Genomic DNA, 18,329 nt, shown 5'->3' on the forward strand with positions numbered 1-18,329 from the left:
ATTTGGTGATTATTGCTTACAGATTACAAAAACCCAAAAATCAATGTTTTTAAAAGTTAGATACAATTAACATCAATTTGGCAAAGATTTTCTGAACTCGAGGCTCGTGGGGCAAATCTGGCCCACCGTAGCTTTTTATGTGGATTCTAGACTAAGCACTAATTGTGCTTAAATATTATCAATCAAATCAATGCAGTTTTCATCTGTTTACTGCCAAATTAAGAATCAGTCCCTGCAGTTTCTTGAGAATTATCATGGAAATTCACACAAAATCAACAAATTCCTGCGCTTTTTATCACCAATACATTGTTTATTGCTGATTTTTCTCAAATTATGGTAAAAAATGTTCTTACTTGTACTAAACAGCTGCCTCAGCCTTGATTGATGTCTATAATCTAACAGTGAGTAACAAAAGGTCGCATTTACCGTCACGAATAAGTGCAAGTATTGCAAATATTTCCAAATTATTACCACAAACACTGAAAAGATGTTCAGTGATATTATTTAAATTTAAGAATATAAAAGTGTGAACAGGTTTTATTAATACATTCTGGCACAACCGGCCCTTTAAGAGCATTAATGGTCTTGATTTGGCCCAAAACGAAAAGGAGTTTGACGCCCCCGATCTAAACGGTCTTTGTTTGGGTGAGTAGGCTGCCCATTTGTCCAGAAGACATCCAGTTTTCTACCATGAAGTTTTAAAGAACTTCATTCTTCCATCTGCTGATCAGCTTTATGGAAATGCTGATTTTATGCTCCAGTAGGATCACACTGCCAACGGTACCAAAATCTGCTCCAGTGGACATTATGTGGCTTGATCTGAATCCAGTAGACACAATCTGTGGAGTATTGACAAGAGGAAGATGAGAAACGTCAAACCCAACAACACAGCTGACCTGAAGGGCCGTCATGAAAGATACCGCGACTCCTGCTGCACCTCGCCTCTGTTCCTCGCTGAATAGATGCAGTAATTTCTCCAAAATTAGATCCAATTAAGTTTTGAGTGTCGGGAAATGAACATGATCTACAGAAGCCTGAAATGTCTCTTAGTAATGATAGAGAGCATTTTTGAACAATCTGTTAAAGTTTAAAGGCATTCAGAACGTCACTGAAATCTGTTAGAGCAGTAATAATACACGCCGCTGTGATTTCAGCAGAGAAATCAAACAAACCAGTAACAGGAAAACTACTAAATATAAAAACTAAACCAAAAGGGGAAAAAATAAACTAGAAAATAAAAACACACAGTGGATAATAAACCAAAATGTAGTTGGCCAAACTGTTGCTCATTATAGTTGAACAATCTGTCTGAGATGAATGTAAGATTAAACCCATGTTTCCGTCATGAAACTTCCCAGTTAGCTCCATGTTCTCTCCAGTTTAGCATCATTCAGTACATCCTTTATCCATGTGGAATGTGATGGAGGTAGAAGATTTCCACCAGAGCAAAATCAGACATCAGAGCCAGCAGATGCTTCCGGTTCGCTCTTGTGGGAGCTGAGTGACCCTGGAAACGTGAGAACGCTATAGCACACAGTTTTTAATTTTTTATATTTTTTACTATTTATTGAGATGCATTTCATTCAGGTTTTCTATTCCTTCACTTTTATGTGCAGCTTTAAATTCAAACTAGTGGTTCTGTGGAGTCTCTCGTATTCAGAACGGAGCATGGCGCCTGTTCATGTGGCACGTCTGCACATGCTGCGACAAGCTGGACATCTGAAGTGGGACCAGGAAGTGGCGCTGCTGGGACTACTGGTCCATGCGCACTGTGAAGGTCCAGCTCTGACTGTGTGGTACTTGTTCTAGTGTGAGGCTCATTCTTTACGCTTTCATATCTGATGAGATGAGAAGGAAGATTTCAAGGCACTAACATCAATTGAGAGGCAGGAAACGATATTTGGGTAAAAATATCTTAAATAATGCATTACTCCATGACTGATCAGAATTTATTATGGGTATTTAATTTATTATAAGGCAAAATAGTTTGCTACTAAATAAGAATATTTTCTTATATTCATTCATCAAATTCCTGTTACTCAATGATCTGAGTAACACAAACCTTTGTGTTTGTGTGCAAATGTTGGATGTGCATCAGATTTAAGGACCCATCTGAAACAATCACTACATCTTAGCAATAGCCTAGGATTTTGTCATTTTGACACAAAAACAGACATAGAAATAAAACACAAAGCAGTAATGATAACTTGGATGTGTTGGCAGAAGATATTTTTGACACAATGCTGCATTGAGTTCATTTTAGCATCAGATTGGTGGTTGAATAAGATGAATAACAGATCAAAACTTATAAAGAAATTAGTTGAGTTTGTATTTATTCAACAATGTAGCAGTAAAAAAGGTTTTTGATTTAAATATGTTACTTATTTGTCAATATGTAGTTGCGGTTAACTGGTTACAGACCCTGAAATTAACTAAATTAAAAATGTGCAGATATAACTTGTTTTCTTGGTGTCTTTCGTGCTCAAATCTTTTCTCAACGTGGATAAAATATTTACTGTATGCAGGCCTAAAAACACAAAACTGAACAAAATGACCATTTCATGTTGTGCTTCTTAATAGCATTTATGAACATCAGAAATTCATTTAGCCTCTTTCTCTTAATTTGTTATTAAACTTTGTAAAAACACAGCCATGACCTTTCTTTTAACTTATCATTAGAGCCTGTTAAACCAGAGGTCTCTCTGTTTTGAGGCCTTTTGTCTGTGCTGCAAAGCTGCTGGTCTGTTATGTTCGTAAGAGGAGTTTCTTCACTCAACAGGTGACTCTGAGTGCAAAACCATTGTGAAATATTGACAAGGACGTCACATGCATGAATGTGGGAGTGAAAACGCTGCATGCTCGTATTGAAAAGATGAAGAAAAAATTAGACGGTTGACGACAGGAAAAACTCAGTGAAATGACCTCAAACTGACAAAATGGTAAATAAAACTTTACTGAAAATAAACAGATTAAATGTATATTGCTTTTGAATTGCGGTTCAGAAGAATAAAAAATAAATTAGTATAACAGATCTGTACAAAAATATTAAAAATGATTAGATCATTAGGAGATGTTAAACTAATTGTGTTCTCTAAAAGTAAACATGTTTACTTTCATGTTGATTCTGAAGAAATTACTTTCTAATTCAAAAATACTTTATTAATCCCAAAAGGAAATTAAATGTTGTAACTCCTTAATTTAGCTTCTTCAGAGTATTATAGATGTTGGCATGAAAGATTTCCTGTAGCGGTCTGTAATTCAGCGAATCTGAAGAAGCCTCTGACTGAAGATGCTCTGTTTTATGAAGATGATGGTCAGGATTGTCCATAATTTTCCTGATTTTTATGAAGAATCTTTCTTTGCATCATCATCTCCAGAGATGCTCCAGCTAAGAGAGGGAATGTTTCAGATGCAAAGATGTCGACCGTGTAAGCTTTAGACCAAAAAATGACTTTGATGATTCACAAACTCTTATGGGCGATGATGTGGAAACAAGGCTGAAACAAGCGATGAAGAGGATAAAACTATTCCAACATATTTATAGGTATCTTAGCAGAAGTTTTTTCATGTATCTATCTGTAAAATTGTAACAAAGCACAAAAGTACATATCAATTAGACTATACAGAAAACAACTAGACTAGACTACAGCAAACAGATGGCTCCCAATTGTCACCAATTAGCTAACAATGTAGCATTAATTCTGGTTGGAAAACATCGAACTTTTCTTATAAAATGTAGCACAATACTGAAATTACAATAAATGAAATTAACTTGCAGACAAATAGTCTCCAAGGAACAAACGTGTCTGAAGGACAATCGATGACACCATATGCGTGCAGCTGGACGAGTTCTGCTTGACTGACCAAATTAAATACGTAACTAAGACTCTATATTTTTACTTACAACTTACCATTGGAAAACTAAACAAAACATAATGATGGAGTCAGCACAGATGGGTTGAGTTTTGCTTCCTTGGAATCAGCTGAAAACAGATACATGCTGCATTTTTCATGCTCTTAATGTGGATTTTTGCTTCCATTTCACAATTTACTCACCACTTTTTGTTGATCTGCCACATGAACTGAATCCTAACAGACTAAATGTTGGTTCCACTTCATCATCCTGAGTGTTTCTGACTTGTTGCTGCAGCGCCCCCTTCAGATCTTTTTCAGCATCAAATAAGACACTGGAAGAAAAGTTTCTGCACAATAGACGACCAAACATAAAATTTATTGCAATAATGATTAGAAAACTTTCAGCATTTCTCTGTAATCAAGTTTCTTTATTGAAGACGAACAACAGACATTTATTTCTGATCTAAATCTAAAACATGAGAAGAAAACAGCATCAGTTCTGATTTGATGTTTCAGGTTTTCTGGATCACAACATAGAAAACAGAATCAAGTTCAGATCACTTTGATCTAAACTGATTTAACAACAAATAAAACATGGAAATACATGGATAAAAAAGTTAAAGGAAAACCATCAGAGTCCAGAGAAGTTTAGATTTTCATGAAATATTTCTGTCATCAGAATGAAAGAAATCATCAGCAGTGATTTCCTTTATGGCTCCTGTAACACAAAGAACTAAACCGGAAAAATAAAGAAGATCAGAACAGCAGAGACACCAGAACCATGAACCCTGATCAACAACCTGAGAGACAAGAGGAAATCTATCTGGGTTTACTGAACTCTGCTGACGATCCAGGATAAACCAAAACTCCAGCCAGTATCGGTTCAGTGAATCTGGTCTGGACTCTGTGGAGGAGAGTCATGGTTTCAGAGACGCTGTAGAAGGACAGAATACCTGCTGTGTGATCCAGGTACACTCCGACTCTGGAGGGAACTGGACCTGAGATGGAGGTCCAGATGTTGTTGTGACCAAATTTACTATCGTTACAATTTAATGCCCAAGATTTATCATTATTTCCAAAGAAACATTCATTCCCACATCCTGCTCTGCTGATACTCTTGTATGCGACTGATACACTAACATATTTCCCTCTCCTCTCCACCTCCCAGTAACAACGTCCAGTCAGACTCTCTCTACTCAGAACCTGAGAATAAACAGTGAATCTGTCTGGATGACTAGAATAAAACTGATCCTGATCCATGCATGTCACCTTCCTGTTCCCCTCTGATAGTCCCAGCTGTCTGTATGCTGTGTTTGGATCCAGAGTGATTTCACATGAATATCTTAAGAATCCAGCTCTGCTCTTTGGTTCTGGTTCTGACAGTAGAACATCCACCTCAGTGACCATCAGTGAGATGTTTGTCCATGAGTCTCTCAGGACGTCCTGTAGTTTGTCTCTGAGCTCTGACACAGCTGCTGTCACGTCCTCAAAGTGTCCCAGAGGACGGATGTTGATGCTGGATGAGTGTGTCGACTCACTGAGTGCTGGCAGTGAGGGGTAGTTGAGGAGAAACTGGTTGTGATCCTCTGTGTGTGAGAGCTGCTCCAGCTCAGCGTCTTTCCTCTTCAGCTCAGTGATCTCCTGCTCCAGCTTCTCCTGAACATCTTTGACTCGACTCACTTCAGTTTCCTGCTGGGATCTGATCTGCTGCTTCACCTCAGAGCTTCTTTTCTGGAGGAGACGGATCAGCTGGGTGAAGATCTTCTCACTGTCCTCCACTGTTTTATCAGCAGAGCGATTGATGGCCTCCACCTCCTGCTGAAGCAGCTTCACATCTTTCTCCTGGTCCTGGATTCTCTGCTGGATGTTTCCTCGTCTCTCCTCCAGCTCTCTCTGCCTCTCAGTCCTTTCTGCTGCAGCTGACACTGTTTCATGGCCTTTATGGTCATCCATTAAACAGATGAGACAGATACACTTCTGATCAGTGCGGCAGAACACCTTCATCACCTCATCATGCTTAGAGCAGATGTTCTCCTGGAGGTTCTTGGACGGCTCCACCAGCTTGTGTTTCTTAAATGCAGCTGAATCATAATGAGGCTGAAGGTGTTTCTCACAGAAAGAGGCCAGACAGAATAAACAGGACTTGATGGCTTTCAGTTTTCTTCCAGTGCAGGAATCACAGGCCACATCTGCAGGTCCAGCATAACAGTGGTCAGCAGGAGCAGCTTGGAGTCCAGTCTTCTTCAGCTGCTCCACTAAAGCTGCTAGGATGGTGTTTTTCTGCAGGTCAGGCCTCTGTGTGAAGGTCTTCCTGCACTGAGGACAGTGGTAGTTTTCCTTTTTCTCACCTTCATCCCAGAAGTTTTTAATGCAGGTCATACAGTAGCTGTGTCCACAGGGAATCGTCACCGGATCCTTCAGTAGATCCAGACAGATGGAACAGGAGAAAGTCTCTCGATCCAGCTGAACTGCCTGCTGCTCCATTTCTGCTCTCAGTAGCTCTGACTGTTAGTTTCATTTCCTGAGAACAGAAACAAGGTGGAGCTGTGATCCACCAATCACATGTCAGGGCAGAGAGGCTGCAGCCAATCAGCTTCCAGCTTCAGCAGGTCCCGCCCAGACTCAGTGTGTGTGTGAGACCAGGAAGAGGAGCGCTCTGAGAGCAGTAATAGTTTAAGCTGAATCATCTTCACAGCAGTTTTCTGCTCAAAATAACCGACTGAGTCTCTAAACTCAGCTTGCTAACATGTTAGCTCTCCACAGCTTCAGGAAATGAAATGAAAGAATCGTTCCTGCTGAAGAAACTAGATGTGTTTGGTGGTTCAGGGAAAATATGCCTCCTGTTTCCTAACTGCTCTATAATGACAGCAGAGAGTCCAATGTTTGCATCGTGTTCATATCAGTTTGTAATCCGTCTGTTTATAAAGCTGTAAAACTTTAACCAATCAGCATTTAGTATTTCCACTGCCAGCTCTATTTCTGCATTTAGTTTTCAGAGAATCATTTAGTTCAAGGTCCAACATCTGACCAGTTCTTCTGGGTTTTATGACACGTCTCCAACTTTTCTCACAGGTTGAAAGGTTTAAATTTTCCAAATGTTGACAGTGGAGGAGCTTTAAGCTCCTCTTCATTTCTGCTGCCAGGATCTTTCTGTGGTAAAAACCTGCAGAATTTTCTTCACCTTAAACAAAACCATCCGGATGCTCATCCCTCGTTCAGCCTGGACCAGAATCCTGAGAAGAGCCTTGTCAACGACTCCTTTTCAGACTTGAATGCAGCTCAGGAGATCCCACTTTCCTCTCTGGTGAACGGCGGTTTGGGCTGCGTTTCTCGTTTCATTTTTACCCAGGAAGCACATTGGCTAAACCGTGAGTCAAACAGTCACTGGGACTGACTACTATATATTTCATTGAGGGACAGAAACTTTAACATTACATACATCTTTCTGAACAGGCGAGGGCGCACTCAGCCGTCATAAACATCCACTGTTTTATATACTACATCAAATACACAGGACATAATTTCATTACTTTTGTTAATCCCCGTTCTGTATGCGCTACAATGAACTGCATACTGTGATTAGCAATGTTTAATTTGCAGCTAGCTTGTTCAAGCTGGTCGATCTGCTTGCTGGCAGCAATGGGAGATGAAGTGGTTGCAGTTTGTTCTAAATTTAACATTTAAATTATGATTTGAAATGAGTTTTACTCAAACATTGTTTGTTTCTGGTGGGAAATGAGACGGGTTGTTATTTAAGTGGCTCCACCTGGCCTGCTTTTTGCTTGTTTTTGGTGATGACTTTCAGACCTTTCGTGTCAGAAGTCTTCTTCAAAACATTGATGTTAATTCTGCTCAGAAGAAACATATTAGTAAAGTTAATACTACTTTAAACCTTCCAGAAGTCTTATGAGACTTGGGTTTAAAGTAAAGGTAGGGGTGAATTGTAGTAACTTGTGTATAAGATGCAAACTGACTGACTGGCTGAGACATTTTGTTTTCTAGTGGGTGAACTACATGTTAATCTGTCTTTCCAGCTTGTTATGACAAGAAGAGGCTGCTCTGATGATGCATCTTGTCTTAAATTTAACAATGACAGGCCTAAGTAGGCGACGTTCAGGAGAATCGGCTGCTTCAGTTTGTGCTGCTGGTTGATGTGAGGAGACGTCTGGCCTCCGAAGCCTTAATCATATGTTTTTGTTAAAAGCAATGACTCTCTGTGGCGCTGAATTTATCGACTTGACAATGAAAGGAGACTCAGAAAGTGACGAGATGATTACAGGTAATGGTCGCCTCCTCGGGTGGAACAGTGGATCTTTTTTGTTGTGCTGTTTTTACAACTTGTAAAAGTAAGTGGCGCTCTGTTATGGCAGGGAAACGGCTCAGATTACCGCTTGTTTTTATCCGCTCTTGTGTGGCAGAACTGAAGGAGCAGCTGGGAGTGTGCAGCAGGTCCGTCTTCGGCGTGGAGCCGTCCCAGATGTCCTTTCTGTTCTTCCTCATGTACGCCGCTGCGGCCGGAGGGCTCCTGGCGCTCCTGGAAAGCTCTCCTGGTTGTGCTCAGGAGTTTAAGATAAAGGTATATCCCTCACGTCCTCCCACTCAGACTCGGCTGCAGTTTTAAGAACCGGAGACGGAGCCGAATATCTCCCCTCTTGAGTTAAGCCGAGCCCGTTCATCACAGCCTGCTCTGTCTCAGTGAACACGCAGCTTTTCTTTGGCCCCTAAACATTGAATTACAGCATCCTAACACCCCTGGCTCCAAACTTGATGTGGATTTTTTGCTACTTTTCTCCGTATTCCCTCAACATGAGGCCAGTGTTTCCTCTGTAATCTGTTTTTGCGCTCCCTCTCTTCCTCTCCTCCTACAGCACTAAAGTGTAGAAATGGCTGAGAACCAGTGAGAACTAATGGATTAACAAGGTCATTCAGAAAATGGCAGCACAGCTTTTGGTTCAAACCTCCACAAAAGGCTTTTTTATTTTCTCCTTTCTGTCTGAGATTCCACTTTACTTTCAGCAGCATTTTTATGATTTAATTCCAGATATGCCCTGAAGAAATAACCGTAAAGATGGAGACCGCCTGAGATGCAGTGATACTGTAAATGTCATCAGGAGCAGATGTAGCGAAAGAGGAAAGAAATCTTACACCTTTACTACTTCATCAGTTTTATTTTTCTTTAGGATAATTTTATAGGTTCATCTGAAAATTAAGACATAGAAACACTTTATTGCCATTCAGCTGCAGCATACTGAGCAAAATGTATCAAAGGTACATATCATCTGATTTGACTCAGATTGCCTAAAGATTGCGTAAGCATCAAACATAAACATTAGGATTTACAGATTTTATCATTTTAAAATAAATCTTTCAGATCTGAATCAGCCTTTGAAGCCGAATCTGTGACTTTACTTCAATAATTCATCATTTACTTTGAAAAGTAAAGCTCATAACAGACTTATTAAATGCAAAATGAGGTATATTTCTGTTCATGCTGATGATTATTTCTCTCCTGGTTCTCCAGAACATGACTGTTAAAATAATTGCTGACTCTAAATTGCCCTCAGACGTCCCCGTGTTGCCCTGTGACCGACTGCCAACGTGTCCCTGTCGTAAATCAGTTGGAAACTTTGCTTCATCAGTAAAACGAGTCTTGAAAACAGTTTGTGGTGTGGCTATGATGGATAAGTCTTTTGGAGTTTGTAATTTTTTAAATTTTTATGTCTTGTTTGTACATCTTTCCTGCAGATTTTGTTGAAAAGGATTTTGAATCTGAATCACAAACGTTTTTTTTTTGTTGCTTCTTTGTGTTTGAACAAGATTATCAGAACTTGAGAAAACCAACTTCAAACGTCCTGATGGAGTTGAAATGCTGACAGTTCAGCACCTCGATCACTGCAGTTCAGTCAAAACAGACGGATTTATTGTAGAAAATCAAGATTTCCAGCTGCTTCTTTTCAATGCTCCTATGTTTTGCATAGTATAAAGTTTTTGACAGTTTTCTGGAGAAATGGCGAGCTGACGGAGTAAGAACAGAAAGTAAACACCTGACTCTAAGCTGACATGAACATGCATACAGGCCTGAAACCACTTGATGTAGCAAAGTCTCAAATATAGTGATATGCAACTCTAGAAAAAATTAGGAGACCACTACAAATGATCAGTTTCTCTGATTTAGCTCTTCATAGGAATATGTTTGAGTAAAATGAACTTTGTTCTAACTTTTGTATCTATTTGCAGAAAATGAGAAATGATCAAAAATAATGAAAAAGATGCAGGGCCTTCACACCTCAAATGATGCAAAGAAAACAAGTTTATATTCATTTAGAAACAGCAATACTAATGTTTTAATTCAGAAATCAATATTTGGTGGAACAACCACGAGGTTTTCAATAGGATTCAGTCCAGTGCTCTCTCAATTTTTTTCCAGAGCTGCATAGCCTTGAAATGTTTTAGCATAGCCATGCTAAAACATCTATATCCATACATGAAATGTAAATTGGATCGCTGTCCCTTGTTTGGTCCAGGAAAGGCCATTAGCATGCACCAAGTCAGGCCTGACTCATGGTGCCGTATCTGTTTCTCCACAGGGAGGCACCCAACAACTTTCCGAATGTCTGGCGCAGCGGGTTGGCTGGAAGAACGTCCGGCTGGGCTCTGCTGTGACGGCCATATGGCAGGTAGAGTACAGTAACGTCTCACTCGGGGACTGATGAGGCGTGACACTGAGATAACAGCTTCCTCACTGGGGAAACAGGCTGTCTCGTGTGAAGGCACTCTCTGTTCCGCCTGATTTTCCCCTTCATCCACAGCTGAGAGACCCGGGCAATGAGCGCATTAGACCCCATCAACATTACATGTTTCCTGCAGGTCATGCTGGCTATTAATGTATTTATTTATTTATTCACGGAATCTAAAATTTTAAATATTCAACATGGCATGTTGTACAGAATTTCATGTCCTCCAAGAAGCCCCAGTGGACAGAATGACCCTTTGCAGCATTCGTCTGCAGTTCAGCTGAAGTAGGAGAAAGTAAGCACACCCTTTCCTCACGGGGTTTCAGTCAGAAGCTGTTGGATGCGTTTGGTTTTTCACAGTTTGCTGGTCTGAAGTGTGTTAACACAATCCTGACATGCTAAGACATTAGCAGTGACCTTAAAGAACAGACCGACTCCGTCTGGGGAGGGCTACAAGGTGATCTCCAAACTATTTAAAGTTTTCAGAGGGAAAGCTTTTTTCTTCTTTACAAGTGGAGAAAATTATTCCATACAAATTTCCTCCCAGTGTTTAGATGAAACCAAGAACTTCATCTTAAATTCTACAGATGTAAAATGTTTAAGTTCATAATAATATGTAACCACCAGACTATGAGCCCTTAAAATCTTTAATTTGACCCCAAACTCCTTTGCAAACCAAAGTATTCTAGTATTCAATTACTTTAGTAATTGATTATTCTGATGACTAATTGATTATTTTAATAAAAATTTGACACATTCTACAGCCTTTTCATTTAATCACTTTGAATTTTTGTATAATATTAGAGATGCATTATAAGGTGCAAATAGATAAATATTCTCATTAGTTTTTTAAATGAGGAAAAAAAAACATTGTTTTTGGTTAAATTACATTCCTTTAGTGAATTTGAATCAGGCCAAGCTAAAACTAAACCAGCCAAGGACTTTTGGTTAGAACATTTCTACAAAGGTCTTTTCATCTTAAATATGTGTATTTATTTTATACAACTGTGTTTGATTACTGCTCTGGATATTTTGTTTTTTTCAGCAACTGGCATTTTTTGAGTTTATATTTAATCTGTATTTAATTTATTGCTTACTATATTAGTAAACAATTTTTTCTATTATCGATTTATCACCATTAATACGAATAATTTTCCATTTTTGTGATGGCTATAAGCAGACAAACGATCTCAAACTCACCAGTTGAGTCCAATTGTTCTGGGATTATAAGAAGGCTGCAAACCTGAAACTCATTTGCTCAGAAAGGTCAAATTTTTCTTTTCTTAAGAAGGGACTGCAGCTTGATTTTTTATTCCAGTTAAAAACTGCAAATAAAAAACTCATACAAACTTCTTTTAAAATCCAAAGTGGTGTGAAAAGGTTGTATAAAAACGGGCAATTTATTCTACCAAGTCACCGACAGTTTGTTGCAGTTCTGTTGCCTTTTGAGCTACAAAAGAAAGAACGCGACTGCAACATGAAAGAAAATCCATCTGTTATGCATCCGCCAGATCGTCCTCCAGCCGAGGTTAGCCGAAGCTTTTAGTTTGGCGTGCAGCGTGAACTGGGTGAGAGGCAGGGCAGAACCTTGACATTTTGCCTCGTCTGTCAAAGTGCTAACGCTTATTGACGCCGACACTCTCAGCCACGGGCGTTTTAGAGTTTCCACTTCACGTCTGCCGAAGCGGCGGCGCGCGGACAAAAGCTCTCCCAGCTGGGGAGGTTGTGTTAACACCCAGGATGGTCCTGTTGAAAGATGCCCAGAACAGCAGCGCGATGCATTTCAAACCGAAGCAGAACGCCAACGTCATCATGATATTAGTGTTTCTAAATCAACGTGCTGGAAGCTACAAAATCATCCTTCAAAGACTCTTTACCACAGAGATTGCTTTATTGACTTAAATGGAAAATATCAGCTGAATTCAACAATCCTCTATTCATCCCAACTGGAAATTAAATGTTGTAACTCGTATTTTAAGAGAGTTTTTGTGGATGCTGATGCTGTGAGCAAGGATTTCTGATAGCAGTCAGTCTTGCAGTGAATCTGATGAAGCCTCTGACTGAAGTCTGTTGACAGGCTCGATTTCCAGTGAGCAGATATTTCACATTAAAGTGCCCTGGATGACATCATCAGATGCTGGAAAGCTCTGCTCTGCTTATCCTCTTCATTGGCTTTTGCTGCTCCTCATTTAATCTGTCTGGCCAGGCAGAGACACGCTGGAGTAGGGGATGTAAGGACATTATGACCGATGGAAGAACCTTTTCAACTCCTCCGTTCAGGTATTATTTCAAGCATCAGTTTGAACTTCAGTAAATCATCTTCACCATATTTTTACTATTAGTTTGTTTTAACAAGCTATTTAACACAATTCATATGAATGTAGCCAGTAAAAATCCATTCCAACCAATTCCAAAGTCGCGTCCGACAAAGTATCAAAAAAAGTTTTGCTACGGTTGTTATAGAAACGCGGCGACCCAGGTAGCTTGCTCTGGAGCTTTTCTGAGCACGTCCAACCCTGAGGCAGGACCAGAACACTCTGGAGCGTTTATATCCTTCCTGACCTTCAGACTCGTTGGACTCCTTCATGAAGATGAAGGCAGTTTCACTTTGGAGAGGAATGTCTGTGCTTTTCTCTGATCAAAATTAATGTCAATCCCCAGGGTTTCTGGATGCCCGTCTCCATCAGAACTTGACTTGGCATACAAATGGACTACACAGACCCATCTGTGAGGCCTTGGATGGTTAAACCTGAGCCTCTGTGTACGGTCTACTGTAATCTAACTGTGCAGATCGCACTTGAAGTTACAGTAGCAGGAGGTGGAGCATCAGTCAGAATATGTCTGGCGTTAAAGTCTCGACTTTGGGACCTTTTTTTTTTCTAACAATTTGTTGTGAGATTACTCCGAGTAAAGGCAAGCTGCTTGTTCTCCACTCGGATGCACAGAGCATCAATAAATATTCTGTTATTGACAGAAATTGGAAAGAGTGGCTGTAACTGTGATTCACAGCCTGTGATTCATTCAGAAAGTGCTGCTCGCTCAGTTTAATCATTTATTTTTCGTTCCCGTGTGGAGAATCAACAAGAAGTGGACCAGCAGGAGTCTTGTGGTACATGCTGTCTGCCAGCCTGACTGGGGAGGACGGATGTTAATCTGGTGCATTTGCATTTCATGATGCCATGGATGGCATTCAGTTAGAGCAATTTGCTTTATTATGAACAGCTAATTCAGTCGGTTTCCTGACTGCCGTGTCTGAAGTAATAATGCCATTTTAATCTCAGGAAATGCATGTCACTAATTTATTTAATGTATGGATGATTTTCACTGCTGGAGAGAAACGGGGACGATATAAAGTCATTCCTGACTTCGTGTGAAAATGTGAGAGTTCTGCAGTTGAAAGTCGAACAACATGGCTGATATTTTCGTGCCAGTTTGGACTCGACGTGTCCACAGAACATGACCGTTCGGTCCAGATCTGCTCCATGGGAGTCGATATAGACGACGTGTGGCATTGTCTTCTTCCTCCTGGTCATCTGACAGTTTCCACTGACACAGTGAAGGGAAATATGCACAACTCATGCTGTCCTCTTTGTGCAACTTAGAGCTGCAGCCATATGGAGTTTCATCTAAACACATAATGAGCCAGAATCCAGATTTGTTTTTTTTATGTTCTTACTGCTGCTTGTCTAAAACTTCGAGAACATCTGATAAAACTGACGTGCTTTTGCTGTACTTCTTTCTGACTCACTGGGTCTGAGAGCCCAGATAGAGTTCACAACACCACAAACTGCTTGAAAGTATTTTGACATTTAGAGTAAAAAAAATGTCATGGCCTTTCCAAGAAAGCTGGACATGAATCGTCACTGGGTCGTTCAGCAGGATAGTGACCTAAAACATAAAAAAATCACTAAAGATATGACTCACCAGACTCAAAGTCAGCTTTCCATTTGAATCCCCAGACTTGCTTTGTGTAGAAAATCTACACTGAGAGCTAATCAGAAGAGTGAATGTGGTGGGATGTTGCAAAGAGTAATGGTCAGAGTTGTCTCTCTGTGGAAGATCAAGATATTTAAGGCCGCTGTCGATGCTTGGGGAATGAGTTGTACGTTCCCTGAGATTTATTTCATGCATTTGATAGTTCTCCAGTGCCAGCACAAACGTAATGGTTAGCATAAATACTCAGCTTTACTTGGAGAAGTTTACAATTCAGGACCAAATATGCACAGCAGGTAAAGAAGCATAATTTAGATCAGTACATATATTTCTGTTGACATGAAAGTCACACCACATGTCCAGAGCAACTGGAGTTTCCACACGTACAAAAAAAATCAAAACAAATTAGTCCATAAATCAAGTTGTGTAATGAAGTGAATTGGACAGGGAATATGTAGCGAACATGTACCAAGAAGGCAAAAAACCCCAGCAGAAATCTGTCTGCTGCTATGTGCAAATCAATACCAGCTGGTTCAATATCAAATAATAGCTTTTAAAGGTTCATTAGTTTCGGTTTCTCATTACCAAAGTGTAACACAGAGTGGTACGATTAGTAACAGAGAAGGGACTCAAAAAAAAAAAAACATATTACAGTTATAAAACAAAACGGAAATGGTTACAGCTGCACGAGTGTGATGGGAGCTATAATCTGAAATGAGAAAACGATGTAATTTTTACCATAAGCAAAACACTGACACACAATGTCTTACAAAAATAATATTTAAGCAAGTTTTACGACTTACAGGGAGTTTTAGGGCACATCTACACAGCTCTGTTTAGTCCATTCAAACTGTATCTTGTAGGTGTAGAAAGTCTGGTTTGTTTTGTTCGCTTCAAATTGGAAACTTACCATTTTCACCATGAAGATAAGTAAAGCAGTGAACCGCGCTCACTCGGTGCGCAAGACTCCACTGTTGAAGGTTTGTTGTTTAAAGTTTGTCCCTGAGGATTTGGAGGGAAATGGAGGGATAATATTATCAGGTCAGGTGGGATTTAAGAAGAACTATATTGATGTCATTGTCACCAGAAAATAATATACCAAAAGTAAAATTTGTGTATATTGACACCACAGTGTGATCTGACTTACAGCATAAGGTACAGATTAATATAGCTGAAGGATCAATGGAGAAATATACCAGGACTTTTTGATAAAAACACTCATAAACACACAACAAAGGAAACTCTTAATTAGTTTCAGAGAAAAAAAGTAACTTGTGTCCCACTGAAAATCTATGAAAAGAACTGAACATCAGAGAAGTTCTGGACACAAGACCTCCAGAACTTTTCAGATTTATAGATGGTTTAAATGTTAAGGGATTTAAGCAATCTTTTAAGATTTAAAAGTGGGTATAAACCCACTTGTTTTAGTGAGATTAAATTCACACTAAAACATCACGAATTCTCTGATTCTCCAGAATATAGTTAACTAGTTTCTCCATGCAGAGCATTTGCCAAAAAAGGCCAAAATATTTACTACATTTCTGTAAGTACGTGCAATACTTCTGGTAAAAAGTCATTTTCTCTGCCACTTAATTAGTGAACTAATTGGCTTTCATTTTTTATGTGAATTTACTTGCGTTGTTTCCAACATCCGGTGTGAATTTAATTTCAACAGACGTATTAAAAATAGACATGTACTGAGGAAACGGTCATGTTATTTACTATATAAGGTCAACCTGTAACCCCAGCTTGGTTGCATCCTGCTTGTACCTTCTGTAATTGATTTCAATCTCACAACAAATTACTATTGCATGCTTCTCCAGATGGCGTCCACTAGTAAATTCTTCACAAACTGAAAGTTTGTTTCCGTTTTACGCAGGACGCCGAGTGGGCCAGGGTCATGACGACCGACGACACCTTCCTGTGCAGGGCTGTGATCGTCACTTGCGCCCCTCATTTGGCAGGTCAGTGTGTGTCTCCCACGTTTCCCTCGACTCGCTAACTCAAATCCTCACTCATGCAGAAGGCAAATATCCCACTCTCTCATCAGGTCTGTTAAATGTGGCTGACCGCGCAGCCATGCGTTCATATCAACAAATTTTCTCAATCTTTTTCTGGCTCCAGGGTGCAGCAGTCACTTTGGCTTAAGTGCGTTCAGACCGAGGTCAGGTTCCGGGCTCAGGAATTTGCTTTAATTTGGTTTTTGGAACCGGTGCCAGAGTTGAGGTCTAAACTTTTAACTGGAGGGGCAAGGTGACATTTGCTATGCTTGGATGTGGGAAGCTGTGAGTGGTAAACACGTCACTGCCTGCTTCCCTGCAATCAAGTTACCAAGTGGAGAAACATTTGGAAACCTGCAGGGGTGTCACATTTGGCGTGAACCATGAAGTTTGGACTTACCCACTTGAAATGACGTGTAAAAATCATTCCAAGTCGAAAATTAAATTCCAACATTTTTAACCCGATGTATTTTCCCATGCATGTACCTCCTAACACAGAATAGTTTCCATTAAATTAGGGTATTATTGAAGAGTTTAGTCTAGTGGAGAGTTACTGATGACCTCCGTAAAAAAGGTAAATAAGGAAAAGTTGAGTGAAAGGAAAAAGTGTGGTAGAAGAAGATGCACTTATCAAGACCAAAGTCAAATTTTAGTTCACACATCCAAAAGAGAAACTATTCAATATGGTAGAAATGAGATGAGACATTATATTGAGATGAAATAAAGGCTGAATTTCGTCCTTCCCCATAGGCTGAGCACCGTAACGCTTTGCTGCATTAATGCAGTAATTCATGCAGAAGGAGCCACAACCCAGTATTTAGTGCAGTTACTGTACAGTACATGGGCTTACATTAGACAAGGCACAGAAGCCTTTATAAAAAAATATTCTATATTTTTGTGCCAATTATCTGAAATATTGAATTTATGCTTTCATTACATGTAAACCTCGATCACCAAATTAACATTACTGCCTTAAATTTGTCACTCTGTGTAATGAATTAGAGTTTAGAAATGATTAAAAGTAACTTTCTGAGATTATTCTGATTTAAGATTAACTGTCCAGTGTCTTTATCAGTTTTATAAATTATCTGCCTTAAAAACAGTGGAAAGGTTGACTTTTATTCTTTATTGGCTCATTATTTTTTTAAAAAGCTTGTCTAAAGTTTTCTATATATATAAAAGATTTACCTTTGGTTCAGTAGTCTTTATTGCGTTTATTTAATTCACTTTATTTCGATTTAGTGCATTTAAATGAGGTAATCTCAGGAAAGAAAAATTTCACTTGAAGCCAATCATGACATACAAACATTCCATATTAAACTATGTAAATATTCACATTTGTTCAGATGTTTTCTGTCTAAGGAAACCCAGCAGATTGTATCAACTTATTCTGAGCATGCATGTTTCAATACAGGAAAGAAAATTCCCCTTTAACAAGAAAAGAGAATCATTTTCCGGCAGTACTTTCTGTAAAAACGTAAAGGCAGTAGTATCTCCTTTAAGCTTCGTCTCAGAGAAAGATGAAGTGAAATTTTGCATTTAAACCTCTAATCAACCTTGGAACAAAATTAAATTGATTTATTATAAACTACATGCTTCATATTTCACTTTCAACTTGTGCTAAATCATTTGTCTTAATAGTTCCTGCTTGTTTCCTCCTTCCTGTGATACTGAAGATGCATTAAGAAAAATGACTGTACAGAAAAGCACCTGGAGGAGTAAGAAAGCTTTTGAAAGGATGCAGAGACGATTCTTTATGTTTTTATGTCATCCGTCATTGTTTTTCAGTTAAACATAAGCAAAATGT

General features: G+C 39.3%; 2 protein-coding genes across 3 annotated transcripts in view; one reads left to right on the top strand and one right to left on the bottom strand.

Annotated features, from left to right (window-relative positions):
- The window catches only part of LOC106925474 (putative flavin-containing monoamine oxidase A), a 68,594-nt gene that overhangs the window by 5,065 nt on the left and 45,200 nt on the right, over positions 1 to 18,329 (top strand). Inside the window, exons 5-7 of the mRNA XM_014999849.2 lie at positions 8,274 to 8,431; positions 10,443 to 10,532; positions 16,402 to 16,486. Of these exons, the coding sequence (XP_014855335.2) occupies positions 8,274 to 8,431; positions 10,443 to 10,532; positions 16,402 to 16,486 (333 nt within the window). The remainder of the gene's footprint in view (positions 1 to 8,273; positions 8,432 to 10,442; positions 10,533 to 16,401; positions 16,487 to 18,329) is intronic.
- Positions 4,263 to 7,178, bottom strand: LOC148156025 (E3 ubiquitin/ISG15 ligase TRIM25-like). 2 transcript variants are annotated; one of them, XM_088011057.1, is made up of 3 exons: positions 7,037 to 7,178; positions 4,955 to 6,376; positions 4,263 to 4,875 (listed from the first exon to the last, which is right to left on the bottom strand). In XM_088011057.1, exons 2-3 carry the CDS (start codon positions 6,337 to 6,339, stop codon positions 4,773 to 4,775), a joined length of 1,488 nt encoding a protein of 495 aa, XP_087867183.1. In that variant the 5' UTR covers positions 6,340 to 6,376; positions 7,037 to 7,178; the 3' UTR covers positions 4,263 to 4,772. The 2 variants fall into 2 exon arrangements, with proteins under 2 accessions (XP_087867183.1, XP_087867182.1); XM_088011056.1 differs by having other exon boundaries at positions 4,263 to 6,376; positions 7,037 to 7,176.

Source organism: Poecilia mexicana, unplaced genomic scaffold (assembly GCF_051168715.1).
Source record: "Poecilia mexicana isolate PSO_F unplaced genomic scaffold, ASM5116871v1 scaffold_12, whole genome shotgun sequence".
In the NCBI taxonomy this organism is placed as follows: domain Eukaryota; kingdom Metazoa; phylum Chordata; class Actinopteri; order Cyprinodontiformes; family Poeciliidae; genus Poecilia; species Poecilia mexicana.

What these genes read in the sequence shown, in the direction of transcription:
- LOC148156025 (XM_088011056.1), bottom strand. Translation starts at nt 6,339, where the DNA reads ATGGAGCAGCAGGCAGTTCAGCTGGATCGAGAGACTTTCTCCTGTTCC.